General features: G+C 39.2%; 1 protein-coding gene across 1 annotated transcript in view; it reads left to right on the forward strand.

Moving 5' to 3' along the window:
* The window catches only part of TRPC5 (transient receptor potential cation channel subfamily C member 5), a 262,565-nt gene that overhangs the window by 208,891 nt on the left and 30,863 nt on the right, over positions 1 to 22,811 (forward strand). Inside the window, exons 5-6 of the mRNA XM_075184312.1 lie at positions 13,941 to 14,080; positions 17,181 to 17,503. Coding sequence (XP_075040413.1) covers positions 13,941 to 14,080; positions 17,181 to 17,503 — 463 coding nt within the window. The remainder of the gene's footprint in view (positions 1 to 13,940; positions 14,081 to 17,180; positions 17,504 to 22,811) is intronic.

Here is a 22,811-nt window from a genome sequence, read left to right on the forward strand (position 1 = left end):
ACAGCCTTCGAGGTCAGAAAGGGGGCGTGGCCTATATCAATACGCCCCCCTAAATTGCCCGGGGTAGAATTTTTTTCTAGATCCGCCCCTGGCTAGTTGGTTAGTGTCTAGGCAGAAGGACTGTGTCTATAGCTAGAGCAAGGGTCACCTGGTGTCATCCTGACAAAGGTCTGCAGTGTTATTTGTGATATGAACAATAAAAACAGTTATTCATGTAAGAATCAGTTCTGTCTGTCATCTACCGGGTGTCAACATCACAATATATATATATATATATATATATATATATATATATATATATATATATATATATATATATCTGTCTTATCCTCCACTAACTCTAGATTTTTTTTTTTAAATATCAGTGAAACTTTTGTAACATGTTACTGCCATCCAGAATACACTTTAGTGATGCAGAGACTGTGTCTTTATAGATAAGGTTAGAAATTGGAATTTATAGAACATTACTAATTTCACAACTTCATTAGTGCTCAGTATATTACTTGACTGTGCACAATACATTTGCAAAGAATGGAACAGAAATGTATATTTTTGCTTCCACTAGTAAAAATAATACTCTTTGCAGGGGTTGTTTTGCATTATAGAGCTAGGATGCATGCTATTAATATCACAGATTTATTAGGTGGATAGATTAAGACCTTGGACCACATTTATGGTTCAGGATTTGGTTGATTACACTGATGCAAAGGCTAAGGCTGCAAATATACTGTTTGCATGTTTTGATTTTGGGCTAGGATATGTTAAAACAAGTTATAGTCCAGTAACAGAATTAAGTTAAGATTATGGTTAATTTTCTTATTTATTTTTTATTTGATAGTCAGTAGGAGATCCTCAAATATCCCTGGTCAACTAACATTTATTAACTCTTTGTTTTATTACCATACAGATGCATGTCTCCCAAACGCCCACATTCTGAGCCTTTCTGGAATTTTCATTGGAAAGTCAAACATTTTTATTAGTACCAGATATTCTACCTGACCCAGTTCCAGTTTGATAGTTTTCAGTCTGTTCGCTGCTACAAAGTGATTTATCTGCGAGTTTCATAATTTAAAACTCCTTAGGAGCCCTCAAAGGGTTAATTTCCACCCATGTCAATTGCTGTGAGCCAGAAATAGAACTCTCTCCATATCTGGGCTCTGCAGGGCTGCTGTGCTGTCGCTGTGTATTTGTCTCCCATGATGGATGTGCATATGTTTATTTTTTTCCCCCTGTACACTCCTCCAAGCTAACATTTGTGTTTATTTGCTTTGTGATGTCAAATAGACAGATTAATGTGGATTTATTTGCTAGGGCTAACATGGCTGTCACTGATCTGTGCATACCGCAATGACCCTATTTCCCTGTTTCTTTAGAGTTCACCCATTCACTGACAGAGAGTAATTGTGATAAGGTGTGTCAACTTCTTGGCAAATGAAATGAGCAAAGTTTTTCTTTTAAAATATCACTTTATGCTGTGTTGCACTTTTTATGCAGTAAAATACCTGAAATTACATAGCGTTTAAAAAAGCAGTGTAGCAAAAATCTTAAAGAAATAGCAAAAGAACTGGATTTCATGTAAAACATTTTAACATACTGGGCATAACTAGGGCTGTGCGACAGGGGCGACCGCCCAGGGCGCAACGCTGAAGGTGGGCGCAATTTAGGAATATTTTAGGTTAATTTGGTTAAAATTGAAGGCTAGGGGGGCGGCATTTGTCTTTCTCGCCCAGGGCGCTAGAATTCTAAGTTACGGCTCTGATACTGGGCTTGATTAATTAAAGAAAGTTAAGCAAAAAATTGAGTACGTTTTCTTACTCAAGTTTTCTGGACAATACCACGGTGCAATGCAAGGGGTGCAAAATAGTTTATTATTGTGCACATAAAGAAAATACTTTTTTCATGTAGCACATAAATACTTGATAGCTTATTTGTACAATGAAATTAAAAGTTGATCTAGGACATGTCCTACCCCAACTATAAATCTGCCATCACATTTTAAATTTACATCCCCCTCCAATGCAACATGGTTTTGCCTTCTTACTTTTGCTTAACTTTCCTTAGTGAATCATGCCCACTGTTACTATTTTCTTTATTATCATTTGACACAGTACAATTAAATAAACAGATAATAAATGCTGAAAATAAAGGTGCCTACACAAGAAAGCTTGCATTCCAAAATATCCTATATTAATAAAAATACTGACATCTTCTAAAGAATACCATACCCTGGACCAGTCAACAATGATTCATCTGTTGTGGTATTTGCTGAGAAGGGCAACATCTTGTTTTCCCTTTTAAATTGTTTCTTATAAAATATTATAATATTTAATATAACTTTGCCAATGTTCATTTTTAAATAATGGCTATTATGTTCATTATGGAAACAATTTGTTTATAAGTAATTTGTAAATGTTTATGTTTTGAAGTAGGGCCAAGACTTTCATGAGTTTTGGAACCCATTAATCCAAACATTACCCCCCTACCACCTCAATTTCATGGTATCACACAAAAGCAAATCGTTTTCTGGGTTTTTACAAAACAGCAATAGTGAATTAAGATAATTTTAGAAACTTAGAGAATTAATATTTCCTCTCATCATAAATGTATTATTCTTTTTAAATTAATCTATTGTGTTTCAGCCATATCTATAAAGTACTCCTGCTTATCTTGGGATGAGCTCTTCTGTGTTATGAAGAGCTGTCACTATAACTCATATAGAGCTGTAGCCTCATTATTTCTCTGTATTATTTCTTTGATGCACTGCAGCAGAAATGGGCATTAAATAATAGTGTACTACAGATGGGAAAATTGATTTCAGAGATTCACTACAAGCTAATTCACACATCATTCCCAATTCACCATAAGGTCAACAAATAAATACCGGTCCACCCCCCCTGGAGAATCTGGCAACCCTGTTCCCATGTACACAGTAGCAGTGGCCAGTGGACCAGCGGCAGTCTACCGCCAGCACACCACTGTTCTACCATTATATCCTATAGAAGAGAAAACCAGCCCACCCAACAAATACCTCAATGCCAGCATGATTAATCATTTTAAAAATGCAGCACATGCCCCTCTCCCCCCCTCCCAAAAAAAAAAATATTCAATTATCACCTGTAAAGATGTCATTAATGATAATTGTTAAAAAACTAAAAAAGTTTTGAATGAAATTCATTTATCATGATATTATTAATGTCTAGCATGCATACGCAACTGTCATCACTATCAATCGACATTTACACTTGCCCTTAGCTGGTGCAAATGATGCAATAGAAAAACACTTACCTTAGAGATGCCCAAAGCTTGAATCGGGGGCTGGAGCGTGGCACGCGCTTACTGTATATTTACTACATGCATACACGCATTCCCCTCCCGTTTCACCCATGAAATCGTTGCCTGTCCTAAGTGTCCTTTGTGCTAGAGATGAATTGAATGGTTTTGCTTTCACTGGCATATTTCTGGTAATGCTTAGTGTGATTTATAATAATAAATCAGGTGCTATGAGCAGAAATTCTTCAGAATTATGGAAGTGTTTATGGGGTTGCAAATAACTGTAATTGTGACTCTATGGATGCTGCATGAAATGACAGGACACTGATTGACTCTTCTTACCCGAAAGAATGTATGATGGGTCTATTTTAACAACTACAGTAGCTGCACTTTAACCTGTCAGCAACAGCTGCACCTTTCCTGGGATCCCAAGTGGAACCTTGAAAGGAATAAGAGGAGTATCACAAATAAGTAATATAACAAACAGATCTTCATTGCAAAATGAAACTTTTCTTTTTGCTGATATGATAAATTACAACACTGAATTATAATTAAGTTAGACATGAAACTCATTTCTGACAACACTGTTCTTTTTAACACACATTTCATTCAGAAGATTAAGTACAACTTATAAATAGCTCAAAAAAAAAAAGTTGATTTATTTATACAGAATTTATAACCATCATGCTGCTACATAATTGATGAGTAGATTTACAGCCAGTTTAATGATGTAATATGAATAATTATCATCATCATTAATTTATATAGCACCACTAATTCCGCAGCGTTGTACAGAGAACTCATTCACATCAGTCCCTGCCCCATTGGAGCTTACAATCTAAATCCCCTAACATACACACCTAGAGAGACTAAGGGCAATTTAATAGTAGCCAATTAACCTACCAGTATGTTTTTGGAGTGTGGGAGGAAACCGGAGCACCCGGAGGAAACCCACGCAAACACGGGGAGAACATACAAACTCCACACAGATAAGGCCATGCTCGGGAATCAAACTCATGACCCCAGTGCTGTGAGGCAGAAGTGCAGTGCCAACCACTAAGCCACCGTGCTTAGGTTATATAGTATTGTAACTTTCTAGATAAAAGGTATAATACGATACAGAAGCAAATGCTGACTTAACTACAGTAGTATACAGAGTCTCATCAATAAATCGATATTTGTTGATAAACTAAGTATATTCAAATCAATACTATGTTGATCATCTGCTACGCATGATCTATTGGAGGTTATTATGTAACACTTAAAGGTTTCAAAAGTCATATAAAACAGATGATACTGTCGCTACCTGTTCTCTAGTACAACAGGTATATTACATTATTTTACAAATTTAAATATAAGAGATCTATGGGGTTTTTATCTTCAGATTAATACCCCTACCCATGGGGGGTCCTACAGTTTTTATATATTTAAAGTGGACTTGTCACACTACAAAGACATCCATGTTGTGGACTGAACCAGTATATGGTTATGAGCCAATGATATCACTGAGGCAATGCCTGACTAATATTCAAGGAGTGCTGGTTCTTAGTGAATTGATAGGCTACATATTCATGAATTAATATAAATCGTTATTTCTTGTATTAATTATTTTCATCCAGCTCATAAACTGGATGCTTGCACAGCATGTAGGTGGCAGCTGCACTTTACGTAAAATAAAAATGTCTCTAAAGGACATATGTGTCAAATACTTCAACTTGAAATAAATGATAAATAAGGAGGTGTCCTTTGAATTACATAAAAGATAAACAAACTACAATTTCAGTTATCTTAAAGGATCACTAGCGGACAAGGGGCCTGATTCATTAAGGAACTTAAATTAAGAAGTTTCTTATATAAGTCTCCTGGACAAAACCATGTTACAATGCAAGGGGTGAAAATTAGTTTTCTGCACATAAGTTAAATACTGACTGTTTTTTCATGTAGCACACAAATATCAACTTTAAATTTCAGTGTACAAATAAGCTATCAAGTATTTGTGTGCTACATGAAAAAACAGTCAGTATTTAACTTATGTGCAAAACAGAATACTAATTTTAACCCCTTGCATTGTAATATGGTTTTGTCCAGGAGACTTAAATAAGCAACTTCTTAATTTAAGTTCCTTAATGAATCAGGCCCAAGATGCCTTCTATATAAAAAAAGCTACGTTGGCACACTCTTATATCATATAGTCTGGCTGCATACACAATCCTGTCTTCTTGTCCATATACTTTGAGACTGGATCCTAATGGTCAATATCTGGGAGCCATATTTCTTGGCAAATCAGGGATATCTACTAGCTTTGACTGCCTAAAGTAGAAGGGGTTTATGAAGGCTAAACGTAGGGTTCACTATAGCAGTAGATCATGCCAATGGTTTACTTTCTTCCTCACTTTCATGTGTAAATCCCCAGCCTTCGGGCTTGGCCCTTGATTCAGTATTATAGCCCATCTATCCCAAAGTCAGTAAGTGTGAGACAGCAGGGGTTCCAAGAGAAAGCCATGACAACTGATGTATCAGTGTGCCAGCGCGAGAGAGAGCTTGAGTTGTGATAGGAAGGCTCAGGTGAAACTGCCGAGGACAGGGGTGAGAGTTCGACGATACAACTAAGCTGGGCATTGCCAGCCTGACTGGCTTCTGGGCTGAGTGTGGAGGAGCATGGATGTCTGGTCTAAATGGCATCCCTAGAGAAACATATATGAGTGACTGTCCACCAGTGAGTAGCAGGTGGGACACACTCCAGTCATGCAAATGGAGGTGACATGCCTTGTAGTTAGGAGAAATACCATAATGATGCTGAGACTGGAGATACAAGACAGAGTGACCATTCTGATTGGTAAGAGTGTCAGCTCTAGGGACAACTGTATGATGTTGTGTTACTGTGATAAAGAACTGTGCAGGAGGAACGGATGCAATACAAGTGATGTTTCATTTAATCAAGAGAGGGCCGGGTCCCCTATTATTGGGTCAACTGTCTGTGTACTAAGCCATCATGCCCATGCCAGTTTTACACTTACCTTTCACTTGTTATTAACAGGGGTACCTGTCCAGTTAAGTACCACTGCATCCTGATGGAAGAGAAATGAACTAAACCTCAGTGGGTATGAGTACAAGAAGCTGGTGTCTGAGTATGCATCTATATTCTATACCAGCCCCGTAACGGATACTGGGGGCTATATTTTAATGAAGTATTTTACATTTTACAAAATTGTAGACATGCAATTTTGATGATGCTGTGTGGAATGTCCGGTAACAGATTTTTGATTTACTTATTTATTTATTTGGTTATATTATGGGGACTCAGACAAAGTGCAGCAAAATACATGACAGGACGTACAAGGGAGTCAGACAGTAGACAGACATGAGACAATAAGTAGAGCGGACCCTGACCGCAAGAGCTTATATTCTAGAGATTAAAATTTTAATACATTTTTCTTTGAAGATTTCTTTTTACTTTAGAGAACAACTAGTATCTATAATTTTAAAATGAATTTCAATTTATACCTCTCCCTGTCATCATTTTGCAACCCCCAAAATGTTGCCCCCCAAATAAATCCTTGCCCACAGGGCTGCAGCCCAGTTAGACTATCGAAATAATAAAAAAAATAAACATGATTCATAAAAACTTGCATACTGAGCGCAAAGTGCCTTTGTTTAATGGTGCAAAGAAATGGTCTCTGCATACTCCAAAATTCAAAGAGCAGATCTGAAGATATGTGCGCTGATGAACTCAGGTGTAGCTTTGCTCTGCTGTACAACACAAGACACTGAAGATACGTCCAATGTCTATGTGGATTATACATTTACATAAGGACGCACAAAAAATTAAAACCTATTCAATTAATGTCACCTGTTAATAATATAAGCATTTATCAGAATGATCTTAATGTCTTAACATAACATAACATAACATACATTTTTACAACAGTTGCTTCTGATTGCAAACACATGTTATAGCATACATATGAGACTGACAACTCTACTGATCAGGGCTTAGACTAGTCCCTAGCTGGAGCAAGAGATATGGCTGAAAAACAAGTAGGGGAAGGCTGGCAAATTTTAGGCCGGGGCAAGACTTGACTCAGCAGCCTATTAGGAACATTTTAAAGGAATAAAAATGCATGTGACCCAGCCCCAGATAGCCAACAATGGGACCAGCCCGGGAAAGGGGACAGATGCCCCCCTGCCCCCCAGCCCACCATGCCCCTGAAAACAAGTAACTTTGAGATACTCAGAGCTGGATTCGGACGTGGCTGCGTGCGCTTGAGTTTGTCACACCTCTGCTATACATTGACTATGGCAGAATGCCCCTTCCCCACCCAGTTCACTCCCTGAAACCGTAGCTGTATTAAGTATCCTTGGCAAACAAAGATGGAGCGGATAGGGCTAAGGACGTATCTCCGCTTCTGGGCATGTGCAGACTGATTTTGTAGACAATGCGCTGAAAATCGGCAGATATGTGCCTTGATGAATCAGGCCCTTGGTCTATAGAAATATTGTAGTCCAGAATATTTTCTATAGCATGCATACAAGACTGTCATTTCCAGTAATACGGACATAATCAATGTGTGTGTTTTTAGAAAAACTATCTAGTCTAGTTGAATTTCATTGAAACCCTCTCCCCTTTTCTTTGCTAAATCGGTAGGATGTGCGCTCTTGACAATTGGTGGAGATAAACAGAAACAAGTTACAGAAGTAGAATCCTAACATATACTTTGTACAGGGAGATAACAGGGGAGCAGAAAGTCCCCACAAGCAAATGTGGTGAAGATAAAAATGTGTCATTTTTTTGCATGGTGTATGGTAGCACACAAAAACAAGGCATGTAATTGCCACCACAGGGATTAAAAGAACAGTGTCCTCTAGTGTTCAGATTAGTTATTCAAATACAGCTAAGGTTTCTCACAGACCCCATGTTCCTTTCACATATTTTGCCTTTATTCTTTCTTTCTTGCAATGTCCCTTTGCTGTCTATTATTTCTCTTCAGCTTTTATTATTTCTCTTTGTGTTCGCATCTCTCGGGTTGCGAGTTCAACTTGCAAATTACAACCCTGAGTTACCTTCAAGAGGATCCTTTTGATGTTCAATAGTAGCCAGAGTTATTGTAGACTTCTGAGCTTGCATGGGATCTTTGTAAGTCTTTGACTAATATTCTGTGCTAAATGGTGATCATTTAAAACAGACTTACAGTAGCACTAGGATAACAACTGATGTACAGACTGAATGATCAGACACTGTCAGCAAGAGAACATTCTGTGTACTTTGAACTTGACACTTATATTGTGTTTACAAACAGGAGTTAATACTATATATTCAATGCACCTTCTTAAAGCCTTTTCAATGCACTTTAAAGAAATAATGTAAGAGAATGGAGCTGGATGCACTTTCTGACAAGTGTTTGCTTCCCATCAATTTGCCTGTAACATTCATGAGTACAATATAATGGAGGTCTATTAAGTACATAGTATACTATGCTGCAGGGAGGATTTGGAAACACACTTTGAACTTTTGTATTTTGTCAATGCTTTTAGAAGGCGTCTGTGTATATAAGCTCTAACTGACATTAGCCCCTTACATTGTCTCCTATTAACTGAAATGTTAGTCTAATAAAAATGTAGAAGAAGAATGAATAAAAAAAAATATAACCCAATATCTGAGAGATCCTATGATCAAAGGTTAGTGTTATAGTACTTTAAAAACAAAAGTTTTGGTTGTTTATTTTTATGTATTTAACTATATTATAACTTCCTTTGTTAGATAATTTTATAATGGGAGGGCCTTTAAAACTAGAGATGAGCGCACTCGGATTTCTGAAATCCGAGCCCACCCGAACGTTGCGGATCCGAGCTGGATCCGAGACAGATCCGGGTATTCCCGCCAATTGCAAAACTGAAACCGAGGCTCTGAGTCATAATCCCGCTGTCGGATCTTGCGATACTCGGATCCTATAAATTCCCCGCTAGTCGCCGCCATCTTCACTCAGGCATTGATCAGGGTAGAGGGAGGGTGTGTTAGGTGGTCCTCTGTCCTGCTATATCTCGTGCTGTTCAGTTCTGTGCTGTGCTGTGCTCTGTGTTCTGCTCAGTCCAGTGGTGCTGTGTCCTGTGCTCTGTCCTTCTAAGGGCATAGTTATTTCCCCATTATTCCCAAATTATAAAAAAATTACAAAAAAAGTAATTATAAAAAAAAAAAAAAATATCCCTAAACAATCCTGCAGTATAAGTCCATTAGTACTGCTATGTTACAAAGTTCACTCATTCTGCAGTATAAGTTCAGTGGTACTGCAATATTACAAAGTTCACACATTCTGTGACTCACAATCAGCTGAACGTCATAGAGTGTTGCAGCTTGTCATGCAGGTTCAGACCGGTTCAAAGTTACTACGTATGCAGTTATAACCAGCTCTGCTGCTTTGTTTACTAGGTGGAATCACAGTCTTGTTATTTAATAGACATATCTCGTATTTGTCTGTGTGCCCCATATGTGTATCTGTCTATCTGTGTATCCCATCTTTGTTAGTGACAATCTGTGTGTCCCACATATGTAAGTAAATATAAAAGGCCAGGCACAAGCAAAGATAAGTAAGGTGTACTTAGAATAAAACAGGAAAACAATTCAGAGTAAAATGTTGTATCCACTGTCTGCTATAACCACAAATAGCTAAATACATAGATATTTATGGCCTGGTTCATGTTTGGACGTAAGTCCCTTTGCATGCCGTATCTTGCATGAAATTACTGTGCACATGCTCGAAACGGACCTTGCGCCAATTAGTTGTAATTCATGCCTGAACGCGAATGACACTTGTGACTGCCTATAACTTGAAGGGTGGAACAGAGGTAGGAAGGGGCGGACGAGCATAGGCAATGTACAGTAAGGGCATGCCTAGGATCGTGGCAACGATGACGCAGCCAATTCAAGTCTTAGTACGTTTTTGGGGGATTTTATCATTTGCACCAACTACTGGGCAGTTGTCAGTCCTGACTCATAGTGATTACTGTCATGGCATCGTCTTTGTATTAACAACTACTCGTATGCATGGCACTAGATTGTACAGAACATGTGTATGCAAGAAAGAGAGAATCTAAATCTGTATATACATTAAGAAAATTCTGATTTATGTATTTAATGTACAAAGATATATAATTTTTTTTAAACACATATTTATTAATGACTATAGTCAGGGCCGGATTAAATAAATGGAGGCCCCTGGGCTAAGGGGGCCTCCATTCCCCCGTGAGGCCCCCTCTGTGAGCTGCCCCCCCCTGATCTGCCCACCACCCCCGCCCCAAGCGCCTACTTCTTTCTGTCTCCTGTCACTGCAGTCCTTCCGTTGCGCGCTGTAAGCTCCTTACTTAGGAGATTTCGTGAGTGTGAGACTCACGAGATCTCCTCAGTAAAGAGACTTCTGAGCGCCGCGGACGGACTGCAGTGACAGGCTCAGCAGCATTGATTGGGCCACGGGCGCTCCGGCCCTTGCACCGATCAATAATGCCGCTGAGCACTGTCAAGGGCCCCCTGGAGGCCCGAGGCCCCTGGGCTGTAGCCCAGTTAGACCTCGGTTAATCCGGCTCTGACTATAGTACAGTACTAAGAGGTATTAATTTATTTTATAGAAATTTTTTGCATGCGTTCTGATGATATTTATATTGCACATATACATGTGTGTATCCTGCACTGTGTCACATGTAGCAAATAATGTTTTGGCAGAACGTACTTACACCCAGATTCAAATTAAACCACATCTTGAGATCCGCTTGGATTTGAATACGGTCGGTACTACGCTCAAGTTCCGTTTCTTGTTTTATAAACATAAATTGCGTCCCAATATAAATCAGGCACATTATGGGACCAATTTAATTTGTCCGCATTATTCTAGGAATAATGTGGACTGCGCACTATTAATTAGTCTGGTAAAAGTGTGCAGTATTACCGTTAGTACAGTAATTTTAACGCTGATTTTTGCTCGCACCTCTTGAAGTCATGAGTAAAAATTCAAGTTAAAAATGACTGTGTTAAAGGTAATACTACTAACACCCCGTTAATCGTAAACTAATGTGGCCGAATTGAATCTGCCCCACTGTCTTTGTGAAAACTCTTCTCCTGCTTTCTCACAGAGCCTGTATTTGTTCTCACCTAGTATTTTAACTTTTTTTTATCTGTGACCAAGAACTCTGGGTCTGTAAGAAAGCAGAATAAGACTTTTCACAAAATACACTATGGATCTGATTCATTAAGGAAAGGAAAGCAAAAAAAAATAGTAACATAGCACTTTGGCAAAACCATGTTGCATTGGAGGAGGAGCTAAATTTCCTTAATGAATCATGCAATATATATCTGTGGTTTATTTGTTGTTTTAAAGGAGGAGGGATTGTGTTGTGGCACTAGGCAAGTATACCTCCCAACATGTCTGTCCCAGCAGGAAGCGTGGCCACATCACAAGTGGGCATGGTCATGGTTCACTCTGGGTGGGGGCATGCCCCTAGAGGGCTGCTTAATGCTGTAAAGCACTACGCTGACCATTACATATCCCCTTTTCCCCACCATTCCCATCCTCGGAACAAACATTATCCTGGGTGGGCACAGAGCTCTAAAATCGGGAGGGTTGGGTGGTATGGGCAAGTGTAGCAGGTTGACTCTTAATTTTTTAATTATATATATATATATATATATATATATATATATATAATTTATTTTCCATAGAAAATGTAATGGAACGTAGGTGAATGAAATTTGATAGGATTTCAGTAGGAGAAGTTGCGGTACGACATTCCACTGTATACACCCCCACTTTGAGCAGTGTGTGTGTGTGTGTATGTGTATATATATATATACATACATACACACACACACAGTGCTCAAAGTGGGGGTGTATACGGTGGAATGTCGTACCGCAACTTCTCCTACTGAAATCCTATCAAATTTCATTCACCTACGTTCCATTACATTTTCTATGGAAAATAAATAATTATATATATACATATATACACACACATACAGACACACACAGCTTATTGGAATACACTATCATTATAGATCCACAATGTCTCCCAAACTGCAATTTTTTTATTTAAATAATAACCACAATAGGTGTGGTTGTAGTTTATTAGAAAGCACTTTATCCTTCTAAAAAACGTATCTTTATAAATCGTTATCTTTCAATAAAAATCGCCCCTCTTATTAATATTTTGTTTTCACTCAAATAAATGCCGCAGTTGGTGTGGTTCAGTTTGTTTTTGTTTATGTCAATTGTGACATTAAATTATCTGTTTTACAAACAGCTCATGCAAATAGATTACTAGTTGTGGTTCAAATTCTTTTAATGCACTTCTTATTGTAACATTAGTCTTAAAAACACCTAATTTTCACCCAAATACTCCAGTAGGTGTGGTTAATTATTATATATAATTAGATAAAATCACATTTCAGTTATAAATTATGTATCGAACAATCCATATAAACACAAAATTGCAAATTTATACAGCAAAAGCTGAAAAACAATGCTGGCAAACATGCTCTCTAGCTGACATTACCCCGCACCAGAAAGAGAAAGGGATCTGACAGATCAATTTGCAGATTTTTGAAGTTTGCAATGAAATCCGCAAATAAGTTGTGAATTGAATTTTCAACTCCAAAAATAAGATGTTGCTTTAGAACAGAGCTGCGGTGTATTTGAACTCTATGCTTAATATATGAAAACACTGTTGGGGCAAGATTTACTAAGCTGCGGGTTTGAAAAAGTGGGGATGTTGCCTAATAGCAACCAATCAGATTCTAGCTTTCATTTATTTAGTACCTTCTACAAAATGACAGCTTGAATCTGATTGGTTGCTATAGGCAACATCCCCACTTTTTCAAACCCGCAGCTTAGTAAATCTAGCCCTTGGTCTTAGTTGTCTTTTAAAGAAGAATTACCCCCAAAATGTAAAATCTAGCATTAGGTAGTGGTCACTAAGTTATCATGAAATTAAGAACTTTTATCTCTGAAGCACCGTTCGCTGATTCAAAGTCTGCAAGCATCCAATGCTGCTGTTCTGTATACTACTGGTGCCTTCAATGCAGGGACCTTTATCATGCCCCTTCCCTGGGAACTTCTGAGATACGAATGGGAAGCGCATTTCGGAGAGACACCAGCAACATTACTGCCTGCTTGAATTCAGTGAGCATTAGCAGCATACAGAAGAGCAGTATCGGAGCATTAAAGGTGAATTGAGCAAACCTTACATCAGAGGTAAGTAAAACTGAAGATTTAATTATAACTTAGTGAGCTCCACTTAATGCTAGATTTTAAGATTTGGGTGACGTTCTTTTTAAGAGTCCTGAAATCGTATAACACCTACATGCCAATTCTTGTTTGTACAGCACAATATTCCCAACATCTGTTATGCTGGTTGTTATTGTACAACGCTCTACTTGTATTTACCATCAGTATAATGTCTATAAAACATAAATTGCTGACATCTTTATTCTTCATTTTTAAATCTAATTTTATAGCAATGTACTGATAAAAGCAGTATAAGATAAAATACAGTGATAAAATACATGTATGGGTCATAGTGATTAATACAGTATTTTTCCAGCATGCATTGTAGAATTCTTGTAAATGCTGTTTTCTGTCTAACATGTATCTGTTCATTTGATCTCGACTGTTTTACTTTATTTTCTACAGGTTTTATTTGGGGTGAAATAAAAGAGATGTGGGATGGGGGATTCAATGAATATGTACATGACTGGTGGAACCTCATGGATTTTGCTATGAACTCCCTCTACCTTGCAACCATCTCCCTTAAAATAGTTGCTTATGTGAAGGTAAGAATGAATTCCTCATTATTTCATCATCATCAGCTATTTATATAGCGCCACTAATTCTGCAGCTCTGTATAAAGAATTTACTCACATCAGTCCCTGCCGTATAGGAGCTTACAATCTAAATTCCCTAAGATACACACACACAGACAGATAGACAGACAGACAGAGACTAGGGTCAATTTGATAGCAGCCAATTAACCTACTAGTATGTTTTTGGAATGTGGGAGGAAACCGGAGCACTCGGAGGAAACCCACGCAAACACGGGGAGAACATACAAACTCCACACAGATAAGGCCATGGTTGAGCATCAAACTCATGACCCCAGTGCTGTGAGGCAGAAGTGCTAACCACTAAGCCACCATGCTGCCCTTATTATTTTGTACAAAGGGTGTATAATATTTGTCCATATACCGTACATGCATGTGTTGTCCATAATTTAACCTAGTGAGAATACATTTGTAACCATCAAATGTCCAATATGATTTAATACTGTGTTTTAGGCATTCACAGATGAGGGGTAGTTAGACGCCACCTCATCACACAAAAGAAGCGACTATTAAAAGTAATTTACGAAAGTGCAAATAACGCCATGTGTGCTTCTTTTTGTACAAATGTCCCCCCACAAGTTGCATGTGAAAATGGTCTGTGGGATGGTGCATAAGTCAGCATCTTCTAAGATGGACAGACTTGGACATAGGAGCTGATTTATGAAAAGGAGAAAAACCCTATTGCCAGTGATGGGTCAATGGGTCTATTGATTCCCCATGCCTTTGCATTGAGAAGTCTTGCTAACAAATATTGAATGCTATTTGTGTTCTGCCCTTGCAATATTTTTTTGATAAATTGTGGCAATAACTGAATTTTTTTTATCTCTGCATGAAGCGGCAATAAAAATCAGATATAATTCCCAAAATCAGAGTGTGAATATACATCTATGTGTTCATGAGGTGGGATAAAACCTATGCACACTTATATTTTTTGCACTTTTGTAAATAATCTTTACTGCCCAGCAATAAATATCAAAAAATATAATAATTATTTAAGTCTTTGTAGTAGGCGCACCTCCCATCCCGCCCCTTACAATTGCATGTTTCATACCACGGTGTTCTATTTTTCCAACAAACAAAACCTCTGTATTAGAGAAAAGCAGAATAAATGGTCTGTTACCGTTCAAGTGGCCATGTGATGATCTCCTATGGACTGTAAACAGCACATTCACTAAACCACTCCCATCCTGGGGGGTAAATGTATCAAGCTGAGAGTTTTCCGGCGGGTTTGAAAAACCTATCAGATTCTAGCTATCATTTATTTAGTACATTCTACAAAATGACAGCTGGAATCTGATTGGTTGCTATAGGCAACATCTCCACTTTTCTAACCCGCTGGAAAACTCTCAGCTTGATAGATTTACCCCCTGATGTCTCTTGGCAAAGTAATCCGGGTTTGGGAGAATAAAGCATAGCTTGAGCATGAAATTGCTCACAGATATCAGTGCCTGCAATAGCCTCACCAGAGGATTCAAAGAAAATATGAATTGGAAAATTTATATTAACAGTCATTTAGAAACCACAAAATATGCAGGTGTGCCATTTATCTTTTAGCAAAGGACCATTATTGTCCATCTCGTGCATGGTAAAGGGAATGCCCTCATTCTGGATTTTGGAACTGACCCTAGACAGATGCTCTGCACAACCATTTGTGGGTACAGCTGGAAATATGCATGTTGGCAAAAGGCTGGACATATCTGTGGGCATTAGTAGGAGCAACCATGCAGTCAGACAGGAACATTCCCAATCTCCTATAGGATGATATTACATTTTGCATACCCACAGACGCTACCATCTTGACCCATAAATCCATGCAGTTTCCTATAAAACTGGTGCAATGATGCAAAAAAAGGTCAGTGATGTCATGAAACAAAAAACAGCATTTGCAAAACAGGCCTGTAGTTTTACACTTCTGTGTATAGCTGTTATAGTCTGTGTTTTACAGATGTGGAGATTATTAAATGATATTTCCACTATAAATAACCCTGTACCAAACCCCTCATTTTACAACAATAGCATGTTGGTACCCCTTCCCTGGGACCCTTACCATTTGTTCTATTTATCAGGAACACATATAACCGGATACTGTGCTGATAATCTCACCTGTAGTAGGGGAGATCTGACACAGTGGCTCTAATGCTTTGAATGAAGATTTATGTTGGATCACTCCTGCTGTGGAGAGGGCTGAGCAGCACCAAAACCTATATTTGGGTGCCAGGACCCTGCTAAATAAAGCAAGTGCTTGGGCTGCCAAATAATATTATTTGGAAGGGAGGAGATTTAGTACAGGTGTTATTAAGTAAATGAGTTGAGTGGAGTAGTGTGCTGCCTTCAGGTTTGTCCTTGAAATCCAATCTGCAGAACTCTTATTTACAGGGATATGTCATTTTGCCTTTTCAAGGCAAGATTAACAAATGTATACTTTTCATCTTCTATATATACTCTGTGCTGCCTTTCTTGCCTTGTTTAATTCACCTTTCCAAAGGCCAGCGTGCACACACACACACACACACACATTAATAAGTCCTTTTTAGCTTGATGTCCAAGTACTACAGGCTCTGTTGACTGGTTTTAGCTATTATGTTTAAATGTCTGCTGTGTTCCAAATAATTTTTCCTGGCATTGTCACATTTCCATTTAATAGATGTCTAATTACGCAGAATGTACCTTTTCCATGTTAATATATTTAATTTGCCAGTTTCACTGCTTGGGATTGCTTGTGAACAGGTGTCAAGCCTATCTATAGCCATGAAGCACAATTCCAGTATCAAACAAGATGTTACCTGCCTGTAAGATGGTCTTATATTAAAAACCCAGTATCTGTTACTAAGCCGGCTTGGGATTTTAATCTACTTGTTGTTTTGACCTTGCAAAGTGGGGACACAGATAAGTCATATTTGAGTCCTTCATTACAAGTAAAAGATGACATTTCCTGAGGGAGAAGGGCAATGCAACCATTGATTAAATTCACCATTTGGCACAAGCCCTAGGATGGTTTCTGTGTGACTCAACTTGGATAATTTACAGCTTGTTCCTGTATTTATTTCCTCAGTACAACGGCTCACGGCCAAGGGACGAATGGGATATGTGGCATCCCACGCTAATTGCCGAAGCACTCTTTGCAATATCCAATATCCTGAGCTCCCTGCGCCTCATCTCACTGTTCACAGCAAACTCCCATCTTGGCCCCCTGCAGATTTCACTGGGGCGGATGCTGCTGGACATTCTCAAATTCCTCTTCATCTACTGCCTGGTGCTTCTGGCCTTTGCCAATGGACTAAACCAACTCTACTTTTATTATGAGACTAGTGCCTCTGAGGAACCTAACAACTGCAAAGGAATTCGCTGTGAGAAACAGAACAACGCCTTCTCCACGTAAGACCCATCCCATTCTAACCAGTTCTCTCTTTTACAGACCAATGTACATGTATGGCTCTATCATACAGAGTATGCCTCTATCATACAGAGTCAGCAAAGTATTCACAATAGTCTATCATCCATCAGGCAAAGGTTATTGGTTAATGCTGTACACAATATGAACAGACAATAAGAACATTATGTTTAAGGAGAAAATAGGGGCTGGTTGAGACCATGAAGATAAAAAACAAAGGAAAAAAAGTCAATAAAGTTTGGATAAAACTAAAAAAAAAAAAAAGCTGCCCCTGAACAGTGCTTCCCTAGGCATATGCTTATATGGTTAATGTAGTGTCTGTGTTGGATGGTATGTACTCTGTCCTACTACATAAGAACCCACTACCACTAATAGCAATTTGCAGTAATAATTGCCATTATTACCAATCTTAACATTAAAATAAACTACAAAAAAGCTAAGTACATTCACAGTATATATGGAAATTTAAATCACAATGGAAAAGATGCATTGTTGCAGTTAGGTGTACAAGCCTTTACTTACAAAGACCACGGCTATCTAATAGTCAATGTATCATATATTTCCCCATATACTATTTTATTTAATTTGTATTGTTATAAAGCATAACACCTCGGCCGAGACATTATGTGGTTCGGATTGGCAATCTGGCCATTCTGGCATTTTCAGAACACCTGGTGGTAAATGTATGAATGTCCGATTTCTGCAAGTCACCGGAAATCGGTGACTTTGCAGTGATAATTTAAAGGGGCGATGGCTTGTAAAGGCAAACTTACCTTTACAAGCCATCGCCGCTTTAAATTTTCACTGCAAAATCGCTGATTTCCGGTGACTTGCAGAAATCGGACATTCATACATTTACCCCCTGGTGTCCCTACATATATTAGCGCCAAACCTTATGTTAAAATGACCATGACAGCCTCAGTCAGCCTCCCAGACCTGCTTTTAGTAAAAATTCTTAGTGAGTGTTACGAGCCGCGGCGGTGCCCAGCCGCCGCGACTCACTCACCCGCGTCCCGGCCGTCGCTATGGCAACCGGGACGTCAGTTCCGGCTATAACCCGGTCGTTGCCGGGGCAACCAGGAGACGCTTCAGCGCTGCGTCCCGGCAATAAGAGGAGGCCGGGCGCAGCGTTCATTCTACAGCCTGTGGGCTAATTAATATGGGCGGGTTATGGGAGGCAATTACAGGCATTAGCCTGCAACTGTGCAGGCCAGGGGCAAGCCCTGATTGGCTCTGCTAGTTACTGCTTTATTAACCTGCAGGAGTGTGTTCAACGTGTGATTGGTTCAGCTGGGTATTTAAGGCAATGAGGTCTGCTGCCTCATTGCCGGTTATAGTTCTGTATCCAGTCTGCTAGCCTGCTCCCTGCTTGTTCCTGTCTATTGGACCTTGTTACTGCTTACCCGTGTATGACCCTTGGCTTCAATTTGGACCCTGCTTGTGAATCTCGTGACCCTGACCTCTGGCTTGAATACTTACCTCCCTGTCTGCTTGTGACCTCTGACCTCAGCTTGTTCCTTGATACCGTTGTCTGCTGCCGGCCTCTGACCTCTGCTTGGACTCCACTCCGCTGGCCTGGGTTCTCCCTAGCCGGTGCACACATCACGACCCTCCGCCAGCCCGCAGCCCAGTCTGTCCCCACCATCAGGGGCTCCAGTGAATACCTGACTGGTAGAGTAGACTCCGGGTTGTGTAGTGTCGGCTAGCGGGGTTCCTAACAGTGAGAGAGTTCATTTCTCTCTCACTAATATACTGGGTCAACCACGACAGCAACATCCTCCCAATGGAAGCTGGAGTTCTTAGTGTATCTTGATTAGACTGAGCAAAAATGTTGAGGCTCATTTCAGCCATGGACCTTATCACCATGCACACATCTCTTATTTGCAGTGATGCACTTTGTCATATTTCCTGCCCACTCTCAGATTAGTCTTTAAATGTCTTGCCCTGTGTAGGTCAATTTCAAGGTAAACCGTGTGTGGCAGAAGTGAAGGAGACCCCATATGTCAAAGGCTGCTGACGAAATAGAAACAAAATAAAGGCCGTAACTGCAGTTTTGTTGCTGCTGATGGTGCCAATGGTGCGCTGATAGAAACTATTAGGTATATTCAGAGTTAAGAACTGTTTGTGTGACATAATAGGCCGGGCATTTTAATACACCTAAATATTGGGAGGAATTCAGTTCAACACAAAGTCCCGTCTGAGCGTAGAGTGATGTGAGCCTGTGCACACTTCCAGGTAGTACGGAAAGGGAAACAATGCTTTGCTGGCATAACATCCTGCGGAGCCTCATCACGCAAGGCTCTGATGGGACATCACTAGGACTTGAATTACCCGCTTTGAATTTTGTTGAGCCTGCACTGAGTCACCCACCTTGTGGAAAAAAGAAGAAGATTGAGTTCCAGGCCAAATCTGGCAACAAAAATAACTCTTTTCAGTTAATTATTTTTTTAATGAGAAAATTAGATGCAAATTAACCAATAATTATTTATTTTTAAAGTTTAGAGAGTACAATATGGTAAGAGAGGCATAGCTCACTGTTTCTATTTTGTTTCATAGGATACTTCATTTTTATTACTGTCCATCCAAATAACTGCAGGGGGTAGTATGTAGGATCAGAAAGCTACATGACCAGGTCTCATAGTAAAATTTAGTGTGGAGGGCGGGGCTTCCCCAGCGATGTAGTCCGTACTCCTAATGCCCATGCTTTGTTCTTCTGATAATATGCTGGCACAATTAATAATCATGCCCAACAAAATGTAAACTGGATAATACGTATGGCAAGTTCAACAAAGTGTGAGCTAAATAATTATCATGCTAGGCTAAACAAAATGTTGGGCAAATGTAAAATCCACAAAAAGCGTAAAAAAATGTGTATAAGTGTATTACCTAAGTGACCAAGACATTAGCATATAGTTTACTATACCTAGCACAATATAACCTGCAGTGCCTTGATGATCACAGTCAGCATATTATAAGTAGCAGTTCCCAGTATATTATACTAGTAGCAGAGTAGGTCACCTTCCAGCATCACTTTCTTCTGAAGTTGCTGAAGCTTTGATGGTGGGCGGGAGTTTCGCCACAGTGAAAGCAATGGACTGATACGAGCGACTGTGCTTTGTATACCGGTTGCTATGACGTTATGTACAGATTTGCAGATTTGAGTAATGTCAATATATTACCCTGTGTTTTGTTCATTGATCACCGGAATTAGCTCAGTTTTTTGTTCACCATAAGAGGTTTCTTTAGAATTATTCCTGATTTTGCTATTATTACAAGTATAAATAGTAATAAGTTAGGATCAACTTCACATTAAAAGGTGATGAAGCTTAATCTATATATTTACCCCCTTAGTTATATTTGGCCACTGCCATGCAATGTCTATAATAGTGCAATTGAAACATTGTTAGACCTTGAAGTCTGCTCACTATGACATGTGCCATCAACGCATTGCACTCAAGGTTACATGTCTCATCACTATGCAGTGTATTCATTCATTTTAAGGAGAGAGAGCATGTTTTTCCACTCTTGTGAGATGTCTACAACACATGATTATTCACAGGCTCCTGTGGTTAGGAGCTTTGGAAAATAAATTCTGTGCATTGGCCATAGATAATGGCTGAGGTGTCATTTCTATTAACATTGTAGCAGTTTGTCAGCCAAATGAGGATGCTATGAGCAGTTTAGGTACAATAAATCACCTACTGTCTATAAAGCTTTGATAAACCACTTGCCTTGTATGCTGTTTGCAGGGGTGATGCTATGCAATTGTGAAATATAGTGTAGTGAAGAATATAGGGCGGTGAAGTAATATCCAATGCATTGACCTGCATCTATGATGGAATGATGCTAAAAAGTCATATTTCACTTGTGATTAACTTACATCTGCCACAAAGCATCATTACAATGTGTTAATTCAGTGATCAGATGTGCCATCATTTTGTTTTATAATTTCTCACAATGCTTTGTTGGAATATTGGAAATGTCAGTGGTTAACTTCAGTTCTGTTCAAGAGAATAGGCTGTTAGTAGTTGCAATCACTCCATATGCAAGATGTAAAGAGGGAGCTAGTTCTGTTTCTGGATTCTGCTCCTTGTACAACCTTGGTAAGCTGCTTTAACACAGGAGGTCTTTGCCAGGGTCCGATCCACTGAACAGTGCTGACAGGCAGAAGTGCTAGCTACTAGCCCATAACGCTGCTATATATATATATATATATATATATATATATATATATATATGGAAAGTTAGAAGTGGCAGTGTGAAAATTTATAAGTTGGGGTATGCAAAACGCAACAGGAATGTAAGTGATTGGAAATTTATAGTCCTGACAGTGGGGTAATCGCTGTGCTGAGGGATCTCTACTTTGTGTCCGTTGATCCGGATTGCTTTTGTGGGGTCGTTTACTTCCATCTCGTGCTGGGTTCACTCTGATAAATATGCTGGTCTGGAGTGTTGAGAGGAACTCCCAGTTAAAAATGGTGCAGGTTTGAAGCCCAGCGAGTTGTTTGCCCTGGTTTTGACTGTTGGAATTTCTGCCCGAATCTGAGCTGGCGTATGATATGGGCGAGTCCAACATAGTTCTCCTCTCCTTTGGAGATAAATTGTTGAGACTTAAGGTGATTGTAAGGAGACAGGGAGCGCCCGATGTCCAGCAATAGGAACTAGACCTTACCTCAAGTGATCGGCCGAAGGTCTGATTGAAACTGTAAATTGTGAGACTAATCTGCATTTCTAGAAAATGTTCTGTTCTGTTCCCCTTGTTAATAACAGCCCACTTCAGAAAACTACTAATAAATAATTGTCACCATGCATGGCAGGGAACGTAGTTTCAGCTATATCACCGCCTACACTGAAAGTTTCCATCTGGGCCTTTTATTTTGAGGTTGAATTTGTGAGTATTATATCATTACTGCTAACAAGTCTGTGAGATTTCAGGTAAATAAAATACCTTGGATAAGAAATGCCCTCGTAAATCCCCACTGTGGGCGGCCGTTCACCTGGTGGTTATAGGCTTCGGATTGTATTTTCATCCTGGAGCCTAGAATTTGAAAAACAATAGTACCTATGTGTAGATCTAGTCTATAGGAGATACTACCTGTGAGATACTGTACTTGGGGTAAGGGGAAACCCTGATGTTAAATAAATATTTTTTGCTTTTTTTTTAGTTGCTCCTGGGACAGTGGATCTATTCAAGAATAAGGCCTTTACCCACCAGCCCACTTCAGTCTCTGAAAAAAGAGAGCGAGGAGTAAGGGAAAGGGAAGGGGAACAGAAAAAAGGAAGGAGAGGAGA

This window comes from Mixophyes fleayi, chromosome 9, assembly GCF_038048845.1.
Source record: "Mixophyes fleayi isolate aMixFle1 chromosome 9, aMixFle1.hap1, whole genome shotgun sequence".
In the NCBI taxonomy this organism is placed as follows: Eukaryota; Metazoa; Chordata; class Amphibia; order Anura; family Limnodynastidae; genus Mixophyes; species Mixophyes fleayi.